This window comes from Meleagris gallopavo, chromosome 5 (assembly GCF_905368555.1).
Source record: "Meleagris gallopavo chromosome 5, MGAL_WU_HG_1.1, whole genome shotgun sequence".
Taxonomy (NCBI): Eukaryota; Metazoa; Chordata; class Aves; order Galliformes; family Phasianidae; genus Meleagris; species Meleagris gallopavo.
In genome coordinates, this window is record NC_139408.1 from 54855593 (window position 1) to 54874101 (window position 18509).

The window sequence follows — 18509 nt, forward strand, 5'->3', positions numbered from 1 at the left end:
GAGACACTGACACAAGCTGTAGGTTTGTGTGGGGCTCGAGCAACAAACCATCTGTCAAGACCTGCTTATTAGGATGTTTACTCACAAAATTGGCCTTTTCATCAGTACACCATGAGTGGTTTCTGAATGCAGCCCTGACCACCAAGGAAATGGTCTTGCAGAATCAGTCAACAAGAACAATAGTGAAGTCAGCACGTGGAGGCATCATTTTTTAGCACAAGGACCAGCTACATTCTGCCCAGCATCACATTTCACATTTTGCTACCCCCAGTAACTGCATACCAGTCAAATCTTTGGGGTTTTATTTTGATATCAATGTGTTCTTTGGCAGGACAAAGAGCCTTTTGTTTTCTTCCCCTGTGCTAAAGCATTGATTCTGTGATATCCTGTAGGGATGGTGATTTATTTTCATCTATTAAATTGTCTTTCCTGTTGTCTTTCCTGCCCATATTATGATGCTTTTGTTAAGAAATGAAAAAAGAACAGAAAGAACAAACCAGAATAAAAGAAAAGCTCAGCTCTCTGCTCATCATTTTCCAAACATTAAATTCGTTTTCTAGTTCATACATTTGCAAGGGATCCACAGAGTTCATTTAGACCAAAGACAAAAGTGCTATGAAGTCGTAAGGAACACCTCCACAGCTGCATGACTTCACAGAATCACAGAATCATTAAGGTTGGAAAAGACTTTCAAGATTCCCAATCATTCAGTCTGGAAAAGACCTTCATGATTCCCAGTTATCTAGTCCAACCATCAACCCACCCCACCACGCTCACCAAGCCATGTCCTTCAGTGCCACATCTCCATGGTTCTTCAATACCTCCAGGAACGCTGACCCCACCACCTCCCTGGGCAGCTGTGCCAATACCTCACCACTTTTTCTGAGAATAAATGTTTCCTAATATTCAATCTGAACATCCCCTGGTGCAGCTTAAGGCCATTCCCTCTCGTCCTGTCACTGGTTGCCTGAAGAGGCCAGCTTCAGACAAGAAAGGACCAAGGAGGAAAGCTGAACAATTCAGCTTTGCTAGGAGAGAGAAGGGAAGAGAGGAAGGCTCAGAGCATCACAGTGCCATATGTCTAAGCAACCCACCCAGGAGCATAGTAGGTCTTTGTAACTGGACCATGAGGGAAATGCATGCCTGAAATAAAATGTCAGCAGTGAAAGCCTCTTCCATGGCTAAGACCGTCTTTCAAGAGGTGTGTCAGAACTCAATACAGGAAAAAGGAAGTTGTGGGGACCACAGCAGAGATCAATATCTCCAGGGTAGAAAGGAAACTTATCATTTGACAACAATAATAAACATTTCTGAGTGTGCTTCCTCTTGAGGCTCCTGCAGCACTTGGTCTCAGACAAAAAGGGCCTCAGCAGAGCAGCAGGGCTGGGCAGTGACAAATCAGTCAGAGAATCTCAGAACGGTTTGGGTTGGAAAAGAACCCTAAAGATTCTCTGGTTCCAACCCCTGCTGTGGGCAGGGGCACTTCCCACTGCATCAGACTGCCCAAAGCCTCACTCAGGCTGGCCTTGGGCACCTCCAGGGATGGGGCATCCCACAGCTTCTCTGGGCAGCCTGTGCCAGCACCTCACCATTGTCATCGTGACAAATTTCTTCCTCTTATCCAACCTACCCTCGTTTAGTTTAAAGCCATTACCTCTTCTCTTGTCATTACTCCTGACAAAGGTTGTCCTGACAACCCGTGACAGAGTCTCCCCAACTTTTCTGTAGCCCCCTCTTTGGGAAGCCACAATGAAATTCCCCTGGAGCCTTCCGGTCATCCTTGAGGCCCAGCTCTTCTCTGTTTGCAACCATGTAACAGGGATTTAGCCTCAAATACCATGAGTGAGAGTCCAAAATCTGGATGCAGGAGAGGGGGAACAGTGTGGCTCCACTGTCCCCAGCAAATCCCCTTCCGATCCTCTCGTTCCAGGCTCTCTCTGCCCATGAGCTTCCCTTTCCCCAGCACCTGCTCTCCTTGGGCACCACCCAAGGCCTCTGCAGTGGCAAGGAGAAAATCACAGAGCTCACATGGAACCTAGAAAAGAACTGGTAATTAGGAAGAAGAGACAAGGACAAGACAGGAGCCATCCATGGCAGAAGCACCAACCACCATCATTTATCAGCCATGGTGAGGTAACCTTTGAACAGCACTTGTATTCCTCTCATCCAGATCCACCCATGGCCACCAAATCTCTCTGCAGGAGCATCTTCAGTTGAAGCACTGATGGGTGATCGGCCTTGGGTGGGATGAGTTAGATCCAAACCTCCCAGTCCTGATACCAGAAAAAATATCTCGGGGTATCGGTGAATTATGCAGATACAGGGTTGCTTTGGAGTGTTCTACACAGTGCCATAAGACAGTAACATGTTGACTGTATGTGTTGTTCCATAGTTGAATCTCAGAAGATACCTGGAAAAAACAGACATGTTGCAAACGAAAAGGGGATAGCTTCCTTTTCTTCCAAACAACTGAACGTCTAGGAAAACACTACCATGTCTGACAAGAGGGAAAAGACAGAAATTTCACACAGTGTTTGCACTTTAATGACAAGCCACAGTTTATATAATTAAGAATAAAAGAAAAACAGCAGAGGAAACACCAGAGTGAACATGGTGTCTGCAGTAGCCTGGAGGCAAGATGGTGGCTTAAGCAATAGCAGTGATTTGGATACCCAGGTCAACAGCCAGCACTGCCCTTGACCTCATTGGCCACCGGGTGAGACAGCTGCTCGCGTGATGCAGTCAGGTGCTGCTGCTGTGCTTGGTGCCATAGCCTCTGCAAGGTGATCCAACTGGATTTACAGAGTGCTCTCTTATCAAATCTGATGCATTTCCTCTCCCACTCCTTTCCCAGACCTTGCCCTGCACTAGGAGACATAGAGCATGACACAGCACAGAGGACTCACCTTATTTCTAGAAAGAAAAGGACATCACTGCATTTCTTCCTTCCAAGGCTCTGGATTTTCAGCAAACTCCTACTTGTTCCTGAATTTGCCTTCCTGAGAGAGGAGAACCTCAGGAAATGGTGTCAGTCAAGAGTCAAGGAAAGAAAACTGTAATGTGATACAGGTCTAACCCACTGAAACACTGAGAATGTCTCATTTTACAGTGGTCCCTTCCAAAAGGAAACCAACCAACTGTAAATAATGTGTCTGGGAGGAGAAGACAAACTTTTAACCCTTCCTTTACTTTTACTGTTTGCTCAATCAAAGAATAGCTTTCCTTGAAGCCCAGCAGAATCCACGTCTCTGTGCTTTATGGCTCTCTTCTTCAGACTGGGTTACCCTGAGACCCTACTCTTTTGCTAGTTCCAGAGCCCAAAACTGACACTCAACTATGATTAGCTAAGCACAAAAATGGATGTTGACTAGAGATTAGAAAAAAATCTCTGAAAGATTGGTGAGATACTGGAACAAGCTGCCCAGGGAAGTGGTGGGGTCAGTGTTCCTGGAGGTGTTCAAGAACTATGGAGATGTAGTACTGATGGACATAGCTTAGTGGGCATGATACCGGTGGGTTGATGGTTGGACTGAATAATCTTAGTAGTCCTTTCCTTAATAATTCTGTGATCTCAGAAGCCTTTTTGTGTGTATGTGCCTGGCCCTTCCTATCAGCATCAATCTTCCAGCTTCAGCTAGACATCTGAGAGAAGTGAACACATGTAGAAAGGGTTGCCTTTTCCCGAATCCCACTTCTGGGACTTTCAGAAAATCCTGCTATCAATATAGAGCACAAGCACATTCACTCTTACATATTTCTCCGTGTTTTACCTCAATCACCTCAAATAAACAAATTACAAGTGTATCTGTTCCTGTAAAAGCACTTCCAGACTCAGGATACTGCTCCTACCCAGTTCAGGTGAACAGTTTGAAGCAAGTCTGGCTCTGAAGGGAGAGCAGAAAGCCAGCAGGGAGTCCCTCCAACATAAGCCAAGAGAAGTCACCAGGACATCTGGCACAGACACATTTCATTGGAACATTTGCAAATTCGAGTTTAGAGACCTTGATCCACCAGCACTCCTGAGCATGCGCTAAATTCACCCCTAACCATGAAGTATACACAGAGCATGTGCTGAAATGCTTCACTGAGTAAGAATGAGCTTAATCACATGCTTAAACGCTTACTGCATGAGCACTTCAGAGATGAAGATTGATTATATCATTCTCCCAGTAGCTCAAGCTTGCCCTCCAGAAAAGCCCACATCTAAAGACACAAGGCTCACGGAGTGCAAGGAGACATGGGGAACATATATTTCAGTGGGTTGCAGTCTTTCCACCTCCCTTCCCTTGGCCCCAGAAGAACCTTTTTGGGGGAGAAAACACTTAATTTGCTTGCAAAGCCATTACGTCATGAGGACAGAGTCCAAATCATATACATTTTCCTTTGGGTTTATCATGAAAATCTTAGTTCTCAGGACTACAACTTCTTTAAAAAGAATAAAAGCCAGATTTTCAGGGCTTGGCTCATTGAAACCAAGTTACTAATGTTAATATACTTTATTGATCTTAAAGGAATACAGCATGGAAACAAAGGCCATTAATTGAGAAAGAGGCTCTGTTTACATTAATAAGTCATTCCACACAAAAAGAGCATATCCAAACTGAGGTTCCCACAGGTACAGTATATACAGTTTAGGTGTTTACTTTAGACTAGAATTAGCATGGTTTCCAATATCATTTGGGCCAAATTTGCCCACATTTTTGAACCAGAGGCTGTTCAAGGGAGCCAACACTGATTCAGGTGCCACGTCCCTATCCGGATAGAAACATATTTGTTGTGCTCCTGGAGTGAAGCATCTGTGTAGAAGCAACCATAGAAAGAACAAAATTCTCCAAGGAGGGCAGAGTCCCAATGCAAGGTGCAGTAAATGCCCAGTACTCTGCCACTAGGACAGTTTGTTAGAGTTGGAAGTCGTCAACTTTTTCTACAGTTTAGGAGCAACTATAAAAGGATGTAAAATTGCTGCCCAACAATGAAACCTACTGTAGGCTTGTATATCAACTATGTCCATAGCTGTGTTTGCATTACAAGAGGAGGATGTTCAATATAATAGAATGATAGAAATATCTTGGTTGGAAACTACCTTCAAGATCATCGAGTTCAACCGTCACTCTGACCTACCAAGTCCCATCACTAAACCGAATCTCTTAATGCCACATCCATCTTAAATACCTATAGGGATTGTGACTCGATCACTTCCCTGGGCAGCCCATTCCAATAACTGACCATCATCTACACAAGGAAATTCTTCCTCATACCAATCTAAACATCCCCCTGTACAACTTGAGGCCATTTCCTCACATCCTATCACCATTCATCCTTGCTTCAGCTTACTTTGAGACAGTTACGAGATCTCCCCTCAGCCTCCTCTTCTCCAGACTGAGTAGCTCCAGTCTCCTCAGTTGCTCCTTAACACCCTTTTTCTAGCCCCTTCACCATCTCCATTGCTCTTCTCTGCACACATTTGAGCAACTCAATACCCTTCTTTTATACTCTTGAGAACTGAATACAGTATTTGAGGTGCCAGTGCCATGTACAACAGGACAGTCCCTTCCACAGTTCTGCTGACCCATACTGCAGTTGCAGGTCATGATGACATGACCACATGGGCTGGCTCATGTTAATCTGGCTGTCAACCAGCACCCCCAAGTCCCTTTCTGGCAGCTCTTCAGCCACTCTTCCCCAAGCCTTTATCACTGCGTGAAGATTTTGTGACCCTGGTGCAGCACCCATATTTCGTTGCAACAATCTTCAGAGAGAGCAGGCAAGCCTGGCCACTCTCTGAAGTCCATTCACCCCACAGCCCTCCCAGCTTTCATGGTCATTAACTGGGGATGGTAGAGCACATATCCTTCCCTCCTTACTGTAATACCTTGTCTACCTCCTTTGAACTCGCTGACATTACATCTGTGCCGCTATTGCCTGTGGCAGCAAATTCCTTGCTGAGCAAAAGAAGAAAAAAAGCACTTTCTATTATCCCTTTTAACTGATCTCCCACTTGTTTCCATATGTCTCCCCTTATTCCAGCATTGTGGGATTTTTAAGTCCCAGAGCAATTGTTTCTTACTGCAGCGATCTATCTATTCTATTTTGCCAGAGAAATAAAACACCATTCTGTGCAAGGCGCCTCGACACAATCCCTTTGGAGGTTTAGAGCAAATCAAGGGAAAAGCAGATTTGAAAGATAGATTTGGGCTTTACAAATTGTTTCTATTGGTTTGCAGTCTCTGTATCCTCTTGGAACTGTGCACAGGAACCGTCAATGTGAGCATTACATTGCAAAGAGTTGAGAATGGTTCATTTTCTCATGCTAGCTCAGTTGTATGCGTGATTGTTGGTCCCTCCAAAGACACAGGCGAGATGCTTGATGCAGCTATTAAAAATGCCTTTATCACATGCTGCAGGAGAGCCAAGCTCAGCATGGTGAGCGGCCATCACAGCTAATAAAAACCTTCTTGCTCTCTGTGGCAAAAAAGGATTTAGGTTCCTCAGGGATGGCTTTGCTGGCTGCCACCTGAAGAGCTCTGACCTTCCTCAGAGCCAACAAACAGATTGGGGCTAGGGAAGGTGCAGGACTCTGTTGTGGGGAATCTGTTGTCAGTCCTTATCCGGGATGAACCCCATGCCAGGACAAAAACTAGACAGCTTGTATGGGTTGGATAGACTCTGTCTGAAGCACCTCATCAGGGAACGGCTGGGAGATGTACAGCAACACTACATAACCTAAATCACAAGGTACCCAGACAAAGGGGTCTGCTCTTGCTAAGAGTTTGCTGTGCTTATGAAGCATAGGAGTATAAACCCAACCATTCTCACAACTATTCCTCCCCTTGAAACAGGCCCCAGGGCACTGAAGACAAACTTCACAGCTTCTGACTTCCAAAGACTGCCATAAGCACCGGGCATAATTAAAACATGAATATTATAAAAAATGCATTGGTAAGGGCTCAAGGCTGCAGAGCTGGAAAGCCAGGTAGCTTAAAGAAGTGCCAGATATTTAACTGGTCTCCAAGATTTGCAGATGTTTTTCAACCTAGTATTGCAAAAACTTACTAACAGAGGTGTGTTTCCTAAATTGGAACCAGAGAAGAGAATGTGCTGCTATATCCAGTACTTTTCCAGCACTGTAAGATCTTTTATTAAAAAAAAAAAAAAAAAAGAGGAAAGTGAGGGATAGAAAAAAAGTCAAGGGCTGTTTAAATGATTTGGGATGCTTACCTAAATCATGTAGGAAAAGGAAAATTCCTTCTGCAAACTGAAAGGAGTCAGATGCAACTGAAAGAGATACCATCAGCACATTTTCCCCTCTGGTATTAAGCTATTCCATGAGAGTGCTACAGAAGGCACTGGTTGCAGCTGATACAACCTTAGTGATATTTAGGTGTTTATTTTCTTATTCTTTTACTCAATTATCAAAACAGAAACTATTCAGTAGCTTGCTTTTGGAAACCAGCCTCCTTCAGCTGGTAAGAGACAATGTATTACAGCACTTACATCAATGAATTAAAACTTGCCTTTCCAAAGCCACTGGTCAGGTTGTCTTTCCACCAGCATCTCCTTTACAGTCAGAGACACAGAATGCATGTCTGCAGCTCCTCTCTGCTCTCTGCTGCACCTTTGAGGAGATTTATAGGGATTTGCACGTGGTTTTCTTGCTTGAAGAGAGATTATGTGGCATGATTAAGAGATATTCTAGGAAAGAAACCACTAGGTTTGATAAGCTTCTTGACATTCCCTTTGTTTGATATAACACCCATCAGTTATTAACAGGTTGTATTGAGCTGCTCTCAGCTTCAGCAGAACTGTGTTGAGTAACAAACATTTCTCCTCTCCCCTCTCTGTAGCGGCAGCCATTGTCCCGCAATTTCTGGAATAACTATTCTATATTAAAATATAAAATGTATATATTTATATAAAACATTTTATGTTTTCTGTATGTATGCTGGCTGCCCTTCCACATGTAAAGCTACAGGAGGGTTAAGACCAGCTGAGTTACAGCTTCTCCTATATCATGGGAGATGGAAATGAAAGGACTTTTGAGGTTCCTGCACTCAAAAACTTGTGACCATACTGCATGGCCCCTTACAGAAAGTAACAGAAAGTATGTAATATGAGAGACATCTAACAGCAGGGATTCACTGCAGCCTGCAAGTTAAGAAGATGAAATCTACCACTTAGAAAAACTGTTACCACTGTCTAAGAAGCTGTTCACAGAGACATGTAATTCTTGGTGAATCTCTCCTTCCCACATTTGCTACACAAGGAAACCTGAGAAAGTACTGTTCTGCCTTACAGCGGGTGACAGCAGGAAGGACACAGAGGAACCACGGAAGAATGCATCTCTCTGCTGATCTTGCTAGGGATCAAACGGGCTGCACACACACCCCACAAATTCCTACCAGGTACACCAAGCTCACGCTCTCCTTGGCTGGGCAGAGCACCCTGAACACACAACTTTGGGCAATCCATTCACCGATCACTTCAGAGGCACACCTGCTGCATTACACAGATCCATCTGGTTACAGCACCCTACCATCTGCCCTTTGGTTGTACCAACCAAGGTCTTCAAGCACCCTGAAGCGAGGAGGATTAATATTACATTTCCATCTGCTCCACAATGCAAGCTGCTCATAAGCAACACCCTGAAGAACTGCAGAATTGCAGAAGTTGGAAGGATCCTCTGGGATCATCCAGTCCAACACCCTGATAAACTGGGCTCCCTACAGTAGGTTTCAGAAGTGTCCTCAGTCCCATCCTGCCCTTAAAAAATGCAAGTCACTGGAAGAACAAGAAGAGCCATGGCTATGCAGTTCTCTCAAAGCACAGATCACACACGCAGCAACATTTTAAACTTGCTCCATTTCCTGCACGACTGAATTCCAGGGAATGTTAACAGGCCACATTAAAGAGACACTGAGGTGGTGACAACGCCAATACAAAACCATAGATTGAGTCTGTCCCAATGTAACAAACTTAAAAAATATATTAAAACAGACTGTTTATTACAGCATATGATGTGTTATATTAATTTACACAATGATATATATATAAAAACAGCCATTGATGATGTACAGTAAATTGGACATCAACAGGAATATTAAAACTACTGATAATCATGCACGTGACATGCATATGGTTTGTTTTTTCTTTTCAAAAGCAGTTTTACACAATATACTGAAGTTACTAAGCCTTGGTCAGCTGCTCCAACAGTTTATTCCGAACAACACTACAGTCCACACTGGGACTCCCAGGAAATCAGAGCAGAGTGCGCTCCTGAGAAGGCAACTTAACCTTGGAGATGGATTTAACAGGAGCCCTTTCCTCATGGGAGAAGGTTGGGGGAGGACAGGGCCAGCTTCAAGAAGAAAATCAATGAGAAAAATAAACAGAACAGGCTGGACTGTCAGTAGGAACAAGTTCAAGATGTGGCACCAGGAGCAGCAGAAAGGGACAAGCAAAAACATTAAGACCACCCACACTCCCTCCCCCTCTTCCCCTAAAAATTTATGACCTTAAGCTGTTGATACCCTGTATAAGACCCAGAATTGGAAAAATCTAGGCAAGGATGATCCATTCCCAAAAACATGAGCCTTTTTTTCCAAGCCTTCTGATACTATGCACTGGAGGCTGTTCACCACTGAAATGGCAGTGTTACGGTTTTTTAAACAAGTGTAATGGTCTTTTATTTCCATTTGAAAGGCACTAGTATCCACCCAAGTTCAGAAGACAAGTGACATAATTTACCTTAAGTTTTAAATATTTGTATAAAAAAAAAAAAAAATCTGTGGTAATATGTACACAAAAGCACCTTGCTTCCAAAAGCAGAAACAGATACATTCCACCAAGTCACTTCACTAGACGGTCGTCATGAGCTTCAGGGAGCCTGACCGAAAGCGCAGGATTTTCTTCTTGAGGTTATGGGAGGCTTTGATTTTGACAAAGGCCTTTGCCGCATTTTCATGCAGCTCTGGAGCGGTGACGGTCTGGATGGGGAGCGTCTGGACAAACTGGGACCAGATGAGACCCCCGCTCTCATCAGAGTCGCTGGTGGTGGTGCTCTCCCCGACGAACTCCACCTCGCTCAGACTGGACTCGCTATCTCCGAAGCAGTTCGTTGTGTAGTTGCTCTGCTCATCCTCACTCGTGTCCACCACGGTGGAGTGGAACAGAGACTCGCACTCTGCCGAGTACTCTGAGTCACTGGCCACATAGGCGTAAGGGCTGACATATGGCAGAGGAACTTGAGCGTAGACTCCTACGCCATCTCGTCGGTTCCTCCTTGCCCTCCGCAGGGCCTCCTCATAGGAGATCTCCGCTGAAGACTTCCACCGCCGGTAGTCGGCCCGCTTGTGTTTTGGTTTGGCCACCACCACCTCCCGGCCATGTCCGTGAGACCTGACCACAGATTTATGCAGACTGGTTGGCCGCCCCTGAAGGCCTGACTCTAGCTGCAGACCGCCGCCGCGCTTCCCCCTTGAGGAGGGCTTTTTCAGTTTCTTATTTGTATCCAACTCATCGGGAAAGCGGCACTTCTTGCCGGTTGGCTTGCCTTTCTCCCGCAAGGCCTGAGCACTGTTCTCGAGCCCATTGGCGAGGTGTGGTCTGTGCTTCAGCGCAGAGCTTTTCAAAATCTTGACGTTCCTGGTGCCTTTGTGGAGCTTAACGCTTTGCTGCTGGGCTGGGATGTACTGGGCGTTCACCAGCAATCCGTCATCGAGGCTCTGAGAGGAAGAGCCCTCGCTTTTGAAGTCCAGTGCGGGCCTCTCCTCCACAGGAGGCGATGATGAGTGAGCCGCCTGAGAGCTGCCCTTCAGCAGGACCTTTTTGGGAGGCTGGCTGACCCTGGTCTCTGGCTGCAGCACCACCGGCTTCCCTGGGCTCTCTTTGGGAGATGCAGCGAAGTGCTGGCTGCCTTCCTTGGGGACATCCCCCGTGGCAGCCACCGCGTGTCGGCTGAGCTCTGCAGGCACCGCCTTGGCACCCCGTGGCTGCTGCTTGTTCTGGAGTTCGCTGGGTGGAAAAGCCGCTGGCAAAAGCACCTTTCTGCTCTCCACCTGCTCGCCACCTGCTTCCCTTGGCCTCTGCTTGAGCGGGGAGGGAGCCGTGTTCTCTGAAGCAGTTGCCCCGCTGGATGGCAAGCTCACTTGCTTCGCGCTCTTCAGGTTCACGACGTTGCTGTGTGAAACCGGTGCGGCAGCCTGCCTGACACACATGCTGCCATGTCGCAAGATCCCTTTGGTGGGATCGGCGTTGAGACTTGTCCTTGGTTTGTTAGTCCTTACAGAGTGAGTCTTTCTCTGAACCAGGCTTAAGATGTAGCCATCTATCCTCTTGCTGGCAGATGGGCACGAGGCAGGCCAGGAGCCCGGCGGGAGAAAGGCATCGGTTGCTTTTCCTGAGTCTGTTTCAGATCCGGCGCAAACATCGGTAATGTCACAGCCAAGCCTCTCCTCTTCTCGCTGGGGGTTCTCAGTCACAGGGAGAAGGAACATGGGACTCTGCACAGCTACCGCGTGGAGTGGGCTGGGGTACCGGTAGACGTCACTCCCGTTTTTAGACACCAGATCACACTGGTACTTTGGGTGGACATCTGCAACGACATCGAGGGAATTTGAGTGCGGTGTGGACAAAGAGCGACAGACAGAGCCCGCGGTCTGGTCCTCATGTTGGCTTTCTTTATTATAATCCATCCAGCCTATGAGATCTGAAAGGCATTTAGAAGAGTTTAGAGCTTGCCAGTGACAGTTCTGCTGCTTTTCACATGCTGTCAGGAGCACCGGACTCATCTACACAAACGCTTTCACTACAGTACTGCTGTTCAAACAAGAGAAACCTCACACTCAGGGATGCTGTTCAACAGCTATAAAAGGGTCTGAGGGTTTCTTCCTAACTGCATCTATGGAAGGTTTGTGCCAACATGACTTCTTCACTGAAAAAATAAAACCCAGAGCCCTCTTGGGTCCAGGCTGCTGAGAGCTTCTTGTTCTACATCCAAGCCACTCAGAAACCATGTTTCTGTGCTACACAGTCATTTGTGTAACTCACTGTGGGCCTCAGCATGCATGAGTTTTATATTTTACTTGTAAATGCAAAGGGAAACATGAAAACATGGACAAGAGACCAATAAATTGCTTCTAGCTTATGACAAGCTTCACTTCCATATTTTTTCAAGTATATCTTGGAATATAAAAGAAAATTCAGATTATGAATATGAGCATCCTACCTGTTTTATAATTATAATAATGTCAATTCACTTTGATCAATAAAGAATTAAAGAATGGGAAACAGACTAATATTTCCACATAAGTACAAGGAGTGCAGGTCAATACAGCCAGTATACCCAGGCCTTGGCTCTGCAAAGAGAGTTCTTTAAGAGAAATCCAGTGCCTTTCAAGATGCATGAGTCAGATTTAATAACTAAGGCACTTATGTTGGATATAAGCAACCTTAGCAGCAAGGCTTCAATCCAAGCACCTACGATCATGATTTTATTAAGGTCTAGTTCGCTTGGTCTTCTTGGTTAGAGAGACAACCTAAATGATCCTGGCAGACCACTGTCAGTCCTGTTTTCTACCCTTGGGCTAGAAACTTCAGCCAGAGTGCTCAAATTTGAAAGCTCAGTGCTTGCTACTTATCTTAGGCTTATTTCAAAAGAGGTCTCACATACTTTGATGAAATTAGCTGATAGCGATGATGCTCCTGTGTGGGCAGGAGAAAAAGAATAGGGAAGTCAAGAACAGGAACTTCCTCCAGATCACCTCCCAGTTTTCCCACATTTCCTAAATTCTATGTCAGAGTCAGGAAATGTTGCCAAAAAGACTTCTTTGAAACACGCCAGACTGAGAAATTTCATTCCTATAAGTGAGACAGCATGATTAACAAGAGCTTTAGATTTTTGTGTTGCATACAGAAAAAAAAAAAGAAAAAAAACAAAACAGCAAAGTAATCTGCTGGAAAGCCCTGTGCATGTTTTTATGTTTGGCTGATATACCTTTCAACAGGGAACATTAAATTACCTCAAGCTGCTCAAAGGATAACTTAGAGGAGTTCTCAGCATCTCAGAATCAATGTATCCCAGGCTGAATTTTCCCGTTTCTGAGTCAGAAGAGCTTGAAGTATTTTATCCTCGATTCACAAAATTTCACTATAAGTTAACCTTAAGGAGCAGAATGGAAATTGGAAATACTATGGTTAGGAGCATCCTCCACAACCCAGACTGGACAAAGGCTTCTGAATGAGTGTGGCTGCGATGTCAACCAGTAATGCTCAATCACAGAAGTCCTACTGAAGTGTCCTTCCTGGACAATAGACAGAGGTGGCCTTCCTATTTTACTGTCATACATGTTAAAAATTTCAACTTCAGCCTAATGTCAAAGGAAATTCGACAGCTCTCTGCCAAAGAGATAAAGTACTTTTACTCTGTTCATGATGTCTTCGTCTCTAATGTATAAATGGAGAACAAAGCTCAGTATGGTCACCTGGGTGTTGAGGACCATCAGAACTGAACAAAAGACTGCTGCAAACAGAATGACTTGCAACCTGCAGCTAGCTCCCTTCTCAGCCACTTTCAATAATGACAATGGTACATCTATATTGCGTGGCTTCAGAGTACCTGTAATTATTGCTATTTAGTAAAAATGCTTTTCTTAAAGAAATCACGAGAAATTAGCCAACTAATGTGTTTTTGTGCATATGTACCACTGCCCTCTGCTGGGTAGAGCAGCTGCCATATTTTCACATGTTATTTTCATGTGCTTAGAGGGGCAGATTCACAAGCAAAGATGGAGCAGTGGAGAAGAAATGGTCCTTCTTTGCAATACATGTACATGATAGGCACTGGAATCTTTTCAGAGCACAGCACGTCAAATGGAAAGAAGAAGGGTTAATCCAACCCAGATACTCCTGAGGCAATATTTCCAAAGCCAAAGCCACCTCCTGGAGCATGATGTATTCGACCTGCTTTTACTATACCTGCAGATTTAGGGCGTCCATCTGAGATATTCAGTGTTGCCTCCAAAGGGCTGCAAAAGCAAGTGCTAGAATGGCAACTGGATAAACACTCACTGAAGACAGAGTTAGACGAATTGGAGAGCGATCCAGAAGCTCCATCACTCAGCTCATAAAACCCTACAAAAATAAGAGTTTGCATTTATATTAGTTATGTCTACATAAAGTTACCATTCGTGCCCCTAAAAAAGCAGTGCAGCTCATGTTTATGTTGGCTTACTCTTGCAATTAGTATGGGGATTTCATTCAGTCGTCCAAAAAAACAGCGCACAATTTAGTAATATCCTTACTGCTACAAAGAATTCCGTTTAACAGTAAAGCACTTAAAAGAACACAACTTTGCTCGGCATATGAAATCTTAAACTATTTTTTTTTAAGCTCTTATAGGGGTTGAGGTTTTAACTTTAACAGGGGACTACAGATTTTAGCAAGAAAGCTCAAGGCTGTGTTGGCCAGCCCACTCATGTAACAGTGCATTCTACCTTCCAACGCAAACTCCCCAGCTATCACTTGACTATAGATCTCTGCCAAGAGTTGGGCCCAATGCTATCCATTATTTTCATAAAAGTTCTGGACAAACATGTAGTATTTAAGATGACAAGAAAGGAGTGCAGGCAGAAAAACTTCTAGGTAAACGGGGTCTACTTAAGAAAAATGCAACACACTACAAACAAGATTTAAATTGTACATTTAGGAAAAAGGAATTCTGGGCATGTCTACAGAATGAGGATGCATTCTGGAAAATTATACTCCTGGAAAGGACTTAGTCAGCACGGAAAAGTAGCTCAATCAAGCTTAATGGTATGGCCAAAAAAAGGCTAACGAGATTGTTGGATGTACAAAGAGACTAATGAATAGCAGGTGGGAAATGACTTCACCAGCCTACATGGCAGTGGTAAGAAAGACATTAGAACAGTGTGCCTAGTCCTCAAATCTAGCAAGCTTAAAACAAAGCTAAAAAACTGGAATGGAGCCATAAAACTATTTAAGAGCTTGGAAAAATGCCTTGAAACAAATGACTTAATGAACTGACCTGTTTAGCTCATCAAAAAAGCCTGGGAATTAAAATATATAGCACCTCCAAGAGGAGAAAAGGCTTGGCAGTAGAAAGACCTTAGTCTACAGGGAAAAAGCATTTGAAAAATCAGTATGGGAACGAGTCAAATTCAAATTAGAACTAAGCAATGGTTTTAACAGTGCAAGTGATTGGTTGGTAGGTCCTCCTACCTCCTCAATGCTGTCAGAACAAGCCTAGATCCTCTATGTTCTTCAAAGTTAAATACCATTTACTGGCTCAAACACAGTAAGAACAGAATGAAATTCAATACAACAGGGATTAAATTATTAGATTCAGCACTCCATCTGGTTACAAGATCAACTCTGACATCTTTCCTCTGCCGTTGGTGCTTCCTTTTGCCATTTTTCCTGCAATCTCCTTCCTAATATGCAGGAGGATTGGAAGTTTTGTGGGTGGCCTTGAGAAAAAAATTGACCCAAACACTGAAAATCTAATTAAGCCTGAAACATTTCTCTGCCGAAAAACAGCAGCCCTTCCAGCAGCAGGTGAACTTCCCCAGTTGGCACTAATTATCAGAGCGTGAACGTGCTATCGACATTCGTGGTGGCAACACTAAGAACTGCAGGCAGCTTAATTCCAGGTACCATGGGAGGCTCCATCACGCTGACCATTGGCCTCACCTGAACTTGGACGACTGTCTGTCTCAAGGTGTTCATCTGTCGTTTTTTCCACATCCAGGCGGAGGTCACTAATTTGCTTATCTAGCTCTTGCAACTGATTTAATAGGCCAGCATCCCTCCTCCTCAAGCAGTTCTGGAAAACAAGACGGCAAACATCAGCTACTTCAGTGGGGCAGGCATGAAGGGGTTCCGAGGACAATCAGCCTTCTGCATTCAAGGCCATGTGAATCCCTCTTTCTTTAAAAAATAATAATAAAAACAGGAGAAAGTCCTGACATTCTAGATAGGCCCTCTGGATAAATACTTAACTGAAGAATTACGCAGGCACTCCACTCCAGCCTCTTCCAGCCAGTTCTACATAAGGAGCATGCCCCACAATACACTGTGCTGGCAAAGCACTCTGTTGCAAGAACACAGCTGTAACAACAAAGCTGTTCTCTATGATATGGTACAACCAGACCTGCGCATACTAAATGGGTTCCTTCAGTGAAAATACAGCCTTGCCAATGTAACAGGGGACGTTCACCAGCACAGTGATCTAGTCAGAGCGCACATCTGTTCACACAATGGGATGGAACAGCTCTGCCAACAAGTGTCTGTCATGAGGGAACCGCCTCATTCTGCAGCAGTGTAAGGCCATGTTCCACCATATAGGCAGCAGGATTCCCAGAGCTGGGACTGCAGCCCTTTTATTAGTTTAGCAGTGCAACAGGAAGGGTCATTCTTCCTCTACTCCCATTATAATTGTACAAAATTGCTGGGAGATGAACTTTAGGGCTATTTATGAAGGTAATTTGATGGCATAAAATAAGTAAGAGATGATTTTGCAAAGCAGTCATTAACCCACGGTCAATGCAATCAGTTTCCCTGTGTGTATTACAGTGTTGCTTATCCATCACCTGTTCTGCTTCATACTCTTTAATTGCTCTGACTTTGGGGAAAGCAGGAGGGAGGTTTCTCTTTTTTTCCTAAGTGCATCATTTGATCTGAGCCCAGCGGTGCTCTGATACGCTCAGAGCAAAGAGTTTTGATGCTCCAAACCCATTAAATCAAGGACAACCTTTCCCCGGGGCTGGGCCAATCCTCAAGCAAAGGGAAAGCGAACGCTGCCAGTATTAACAAGGCCATTTGAAGCTGTGCTGGCATTGAACACCATCCTTGGAGAACCAAAGGGGCGAGCCAACCTTTGCCCACCTTTCAGAGCAGAGGGGTTTGGGTGGTGACTCTGCGCCACCTACTGCCACCAGCATCCCCAGTCAGCAGTGTGGCTGGTCCCAGTCTGCAATGTCAAGTGCATGAATGGATCACTATCAAGGATCCCTTTTTTTTGGAGGGGGGAGGTGGGGGCAGTGAATCCCTGGTACTTCAATACAGCTCTTTGGTATCCCTTACTGTGCAAGCAGCAAGATCGTTTCACTGGCATTTTGTAGAGGGAAACCATTCTTGAAATGGCACAGTGAATGTGCCAAAGCCAAACGAAGCCAAAAAAAAAAAATAATAATAAAAAAAAAAAGGAGGGAGGGGGGAAACAAGCAAATAAATCACGCAGTCCTGCTTCTCCCTCGGTGAAAGCAAATGCTGAGCCGTGCACAAAAGGCCAGGCACAGCTGTACGCTATTTTCATTGAAAAATGATCTGCCGTTTCTTGCCGCCTTCCATCTCTTCCCACACCAGCGACAAAGCGCCTTCCCAACAAAAGCATCTCTTCTTTTAAGGCGCCCGATCCTGGCCGTGCCAGAGCGCTCGTTACCTCCTCTCGGGGTTCCAACCCAGGAGCTCGCTTCTAACTTCCATTCAAGGCAACGGGAGCGCATCTCTTGCCTTGAATGGAAGTCGGGTCAGGCAGCCTCCAGCCCGGCTCAGGGAACCAAACCGAAACGAGGAAGGAACCTCCGCCAGAGCCGGGGCCGCCGCCGTGCTCCGCTCGAACGCCGGCTCTCCCGTCCCGCACCGTGCCGTGCCGGCGTCCTCCGCCCGTTTGTCGCCGTGCGCGTCTCCGAAGGATGCTGCGGGCAGCGGGCACGGCTGGGACGGGCAGGCGGCGGGATAACGGAGCCCGGCACGCGCTCCCCGGGGAGCACCGCAGCATCCCCCGGACCGGCTCGGTGCCGCGGGACACGGCGACGTTCCCCGCCCCAGCCCCCCGTGCCCGGCTCACCAGCTGCCGCCGCAGCAGGAGGATGTTCTCCTCCAGGAACTTCTCCTCCAGACTGCGCGGCGGCGGCCCCTCGCCCTGCTGCTCCCCGCGGCCGCCCTGCGCTCCCGGGGCTCTCCGCAGCAGGAGGCTCTTCACCAGCAGCTCCTGCCGCTGCCTCAGGTACTCCAGCTCGCCCAGCCCGGCCAGCGTAGCCTCCAGCCGCTCGCGGGTTCGCTGCCTCTCCGCCTCCGCTTCGCCCTTCTCCCTCCAGCGAGCATCGGGTCCCCCCGCCGCCTGCCCCAACCCCGGCCCCGCCGCGGCGGCGGCCGCTGCCGGGCTCGGCTTCATCGCGGCTCCGCCGCTCCGCTCCGCCGCCGCTACGGCTCGCGAATGGGCCGCGGGGCGCCCGGCTCCCTCCCCGGCTGCCACCGCCCCGCGCCCGCCCACTGCCGCTCCGCCCTCCTCGGGCTCCCCGGGCTCCACGCCCGCTTCCTCGTCCTCCTCCACCTCCTGCGGCCGCAGCGCTCCGCCTCCCCGCCCGAGCCCCCGCCGGGGTCCGTCTTGCCCGCTGTGAGCTCTGGAAGTAGATGGAGCCCATCTGCTCCTCCGAAAGGTCCTCGCTGTGTTCCCCAAAATCTTAGCTCTGGATCACGCCCCAGCAGCAGCC

At 46.4% G+C, this 18509-nt stretch overlaps 1 protein-coding gene and 1 long non-coding RNA gene across 5 annotated transcripts; both read right to left on the reverse strand.

The window, feature by feature from the left end:
- Nucleotides 1–2091: 2091 nt before the first annotated feature.
- Nucleotides 2092–3119, reverse strand: LOC146544368 (uncharacterized). Its single transcript, XR_014883796.1, has 2 exons — nucleotides 2907–3119; nucleotides 2092–2410 (listed from the first exon to the last, which is right to left on the reverse strand). It is a non-coding gene; the product is annotated as an uncharacterized LOC146544368 (long non-coding RNA).
- A 5862-nt stretch (nucleotides 3120–8981) lies between these two features.
- On the reverse strand, nucleotides 8982–18272 carry DACT1 (dishevelled binding antagonist of beta catenin 1). Of its 4 annotated transcripts, none has more exons than XM_085225838.1 (4): nucleotides 17864–18272; nucleotides 15706–15838; nucleotides 14065–14127; nucleotides 8982–11704 (listed from the first exon to the last, which is right to left on the reverse strand). In XM_085225838.1, the coding sequence occupies exons 1-4, from the start codon at nucleotides 18188–18190 to the stop codon at nucleotides 9855–9857; spliced, it is 2373 nt and encodes a 790-aa protein (XP_085081964.1). In that variant the 5' UTR covers nucleotides 18191–18272; the 3' UTR covers nucleotides 8982–9854. The 4 variants fall into 4 exon arrangements, with proteins under 4 accessions (XP_085081964.1, XP_085081966.1, XP_085081963.1 ...); XM_085225840.1 differs by having other exon boundaries at nucleotides 8982–11590; nucleotides 17864–18271; XM_085225837.1 differs by having other exon boundaries at nucleotides 13972–14127; nucleotides 17864–18271.
- Nucleotides 18273–18509: the final 237 nt, after the last annotated feature.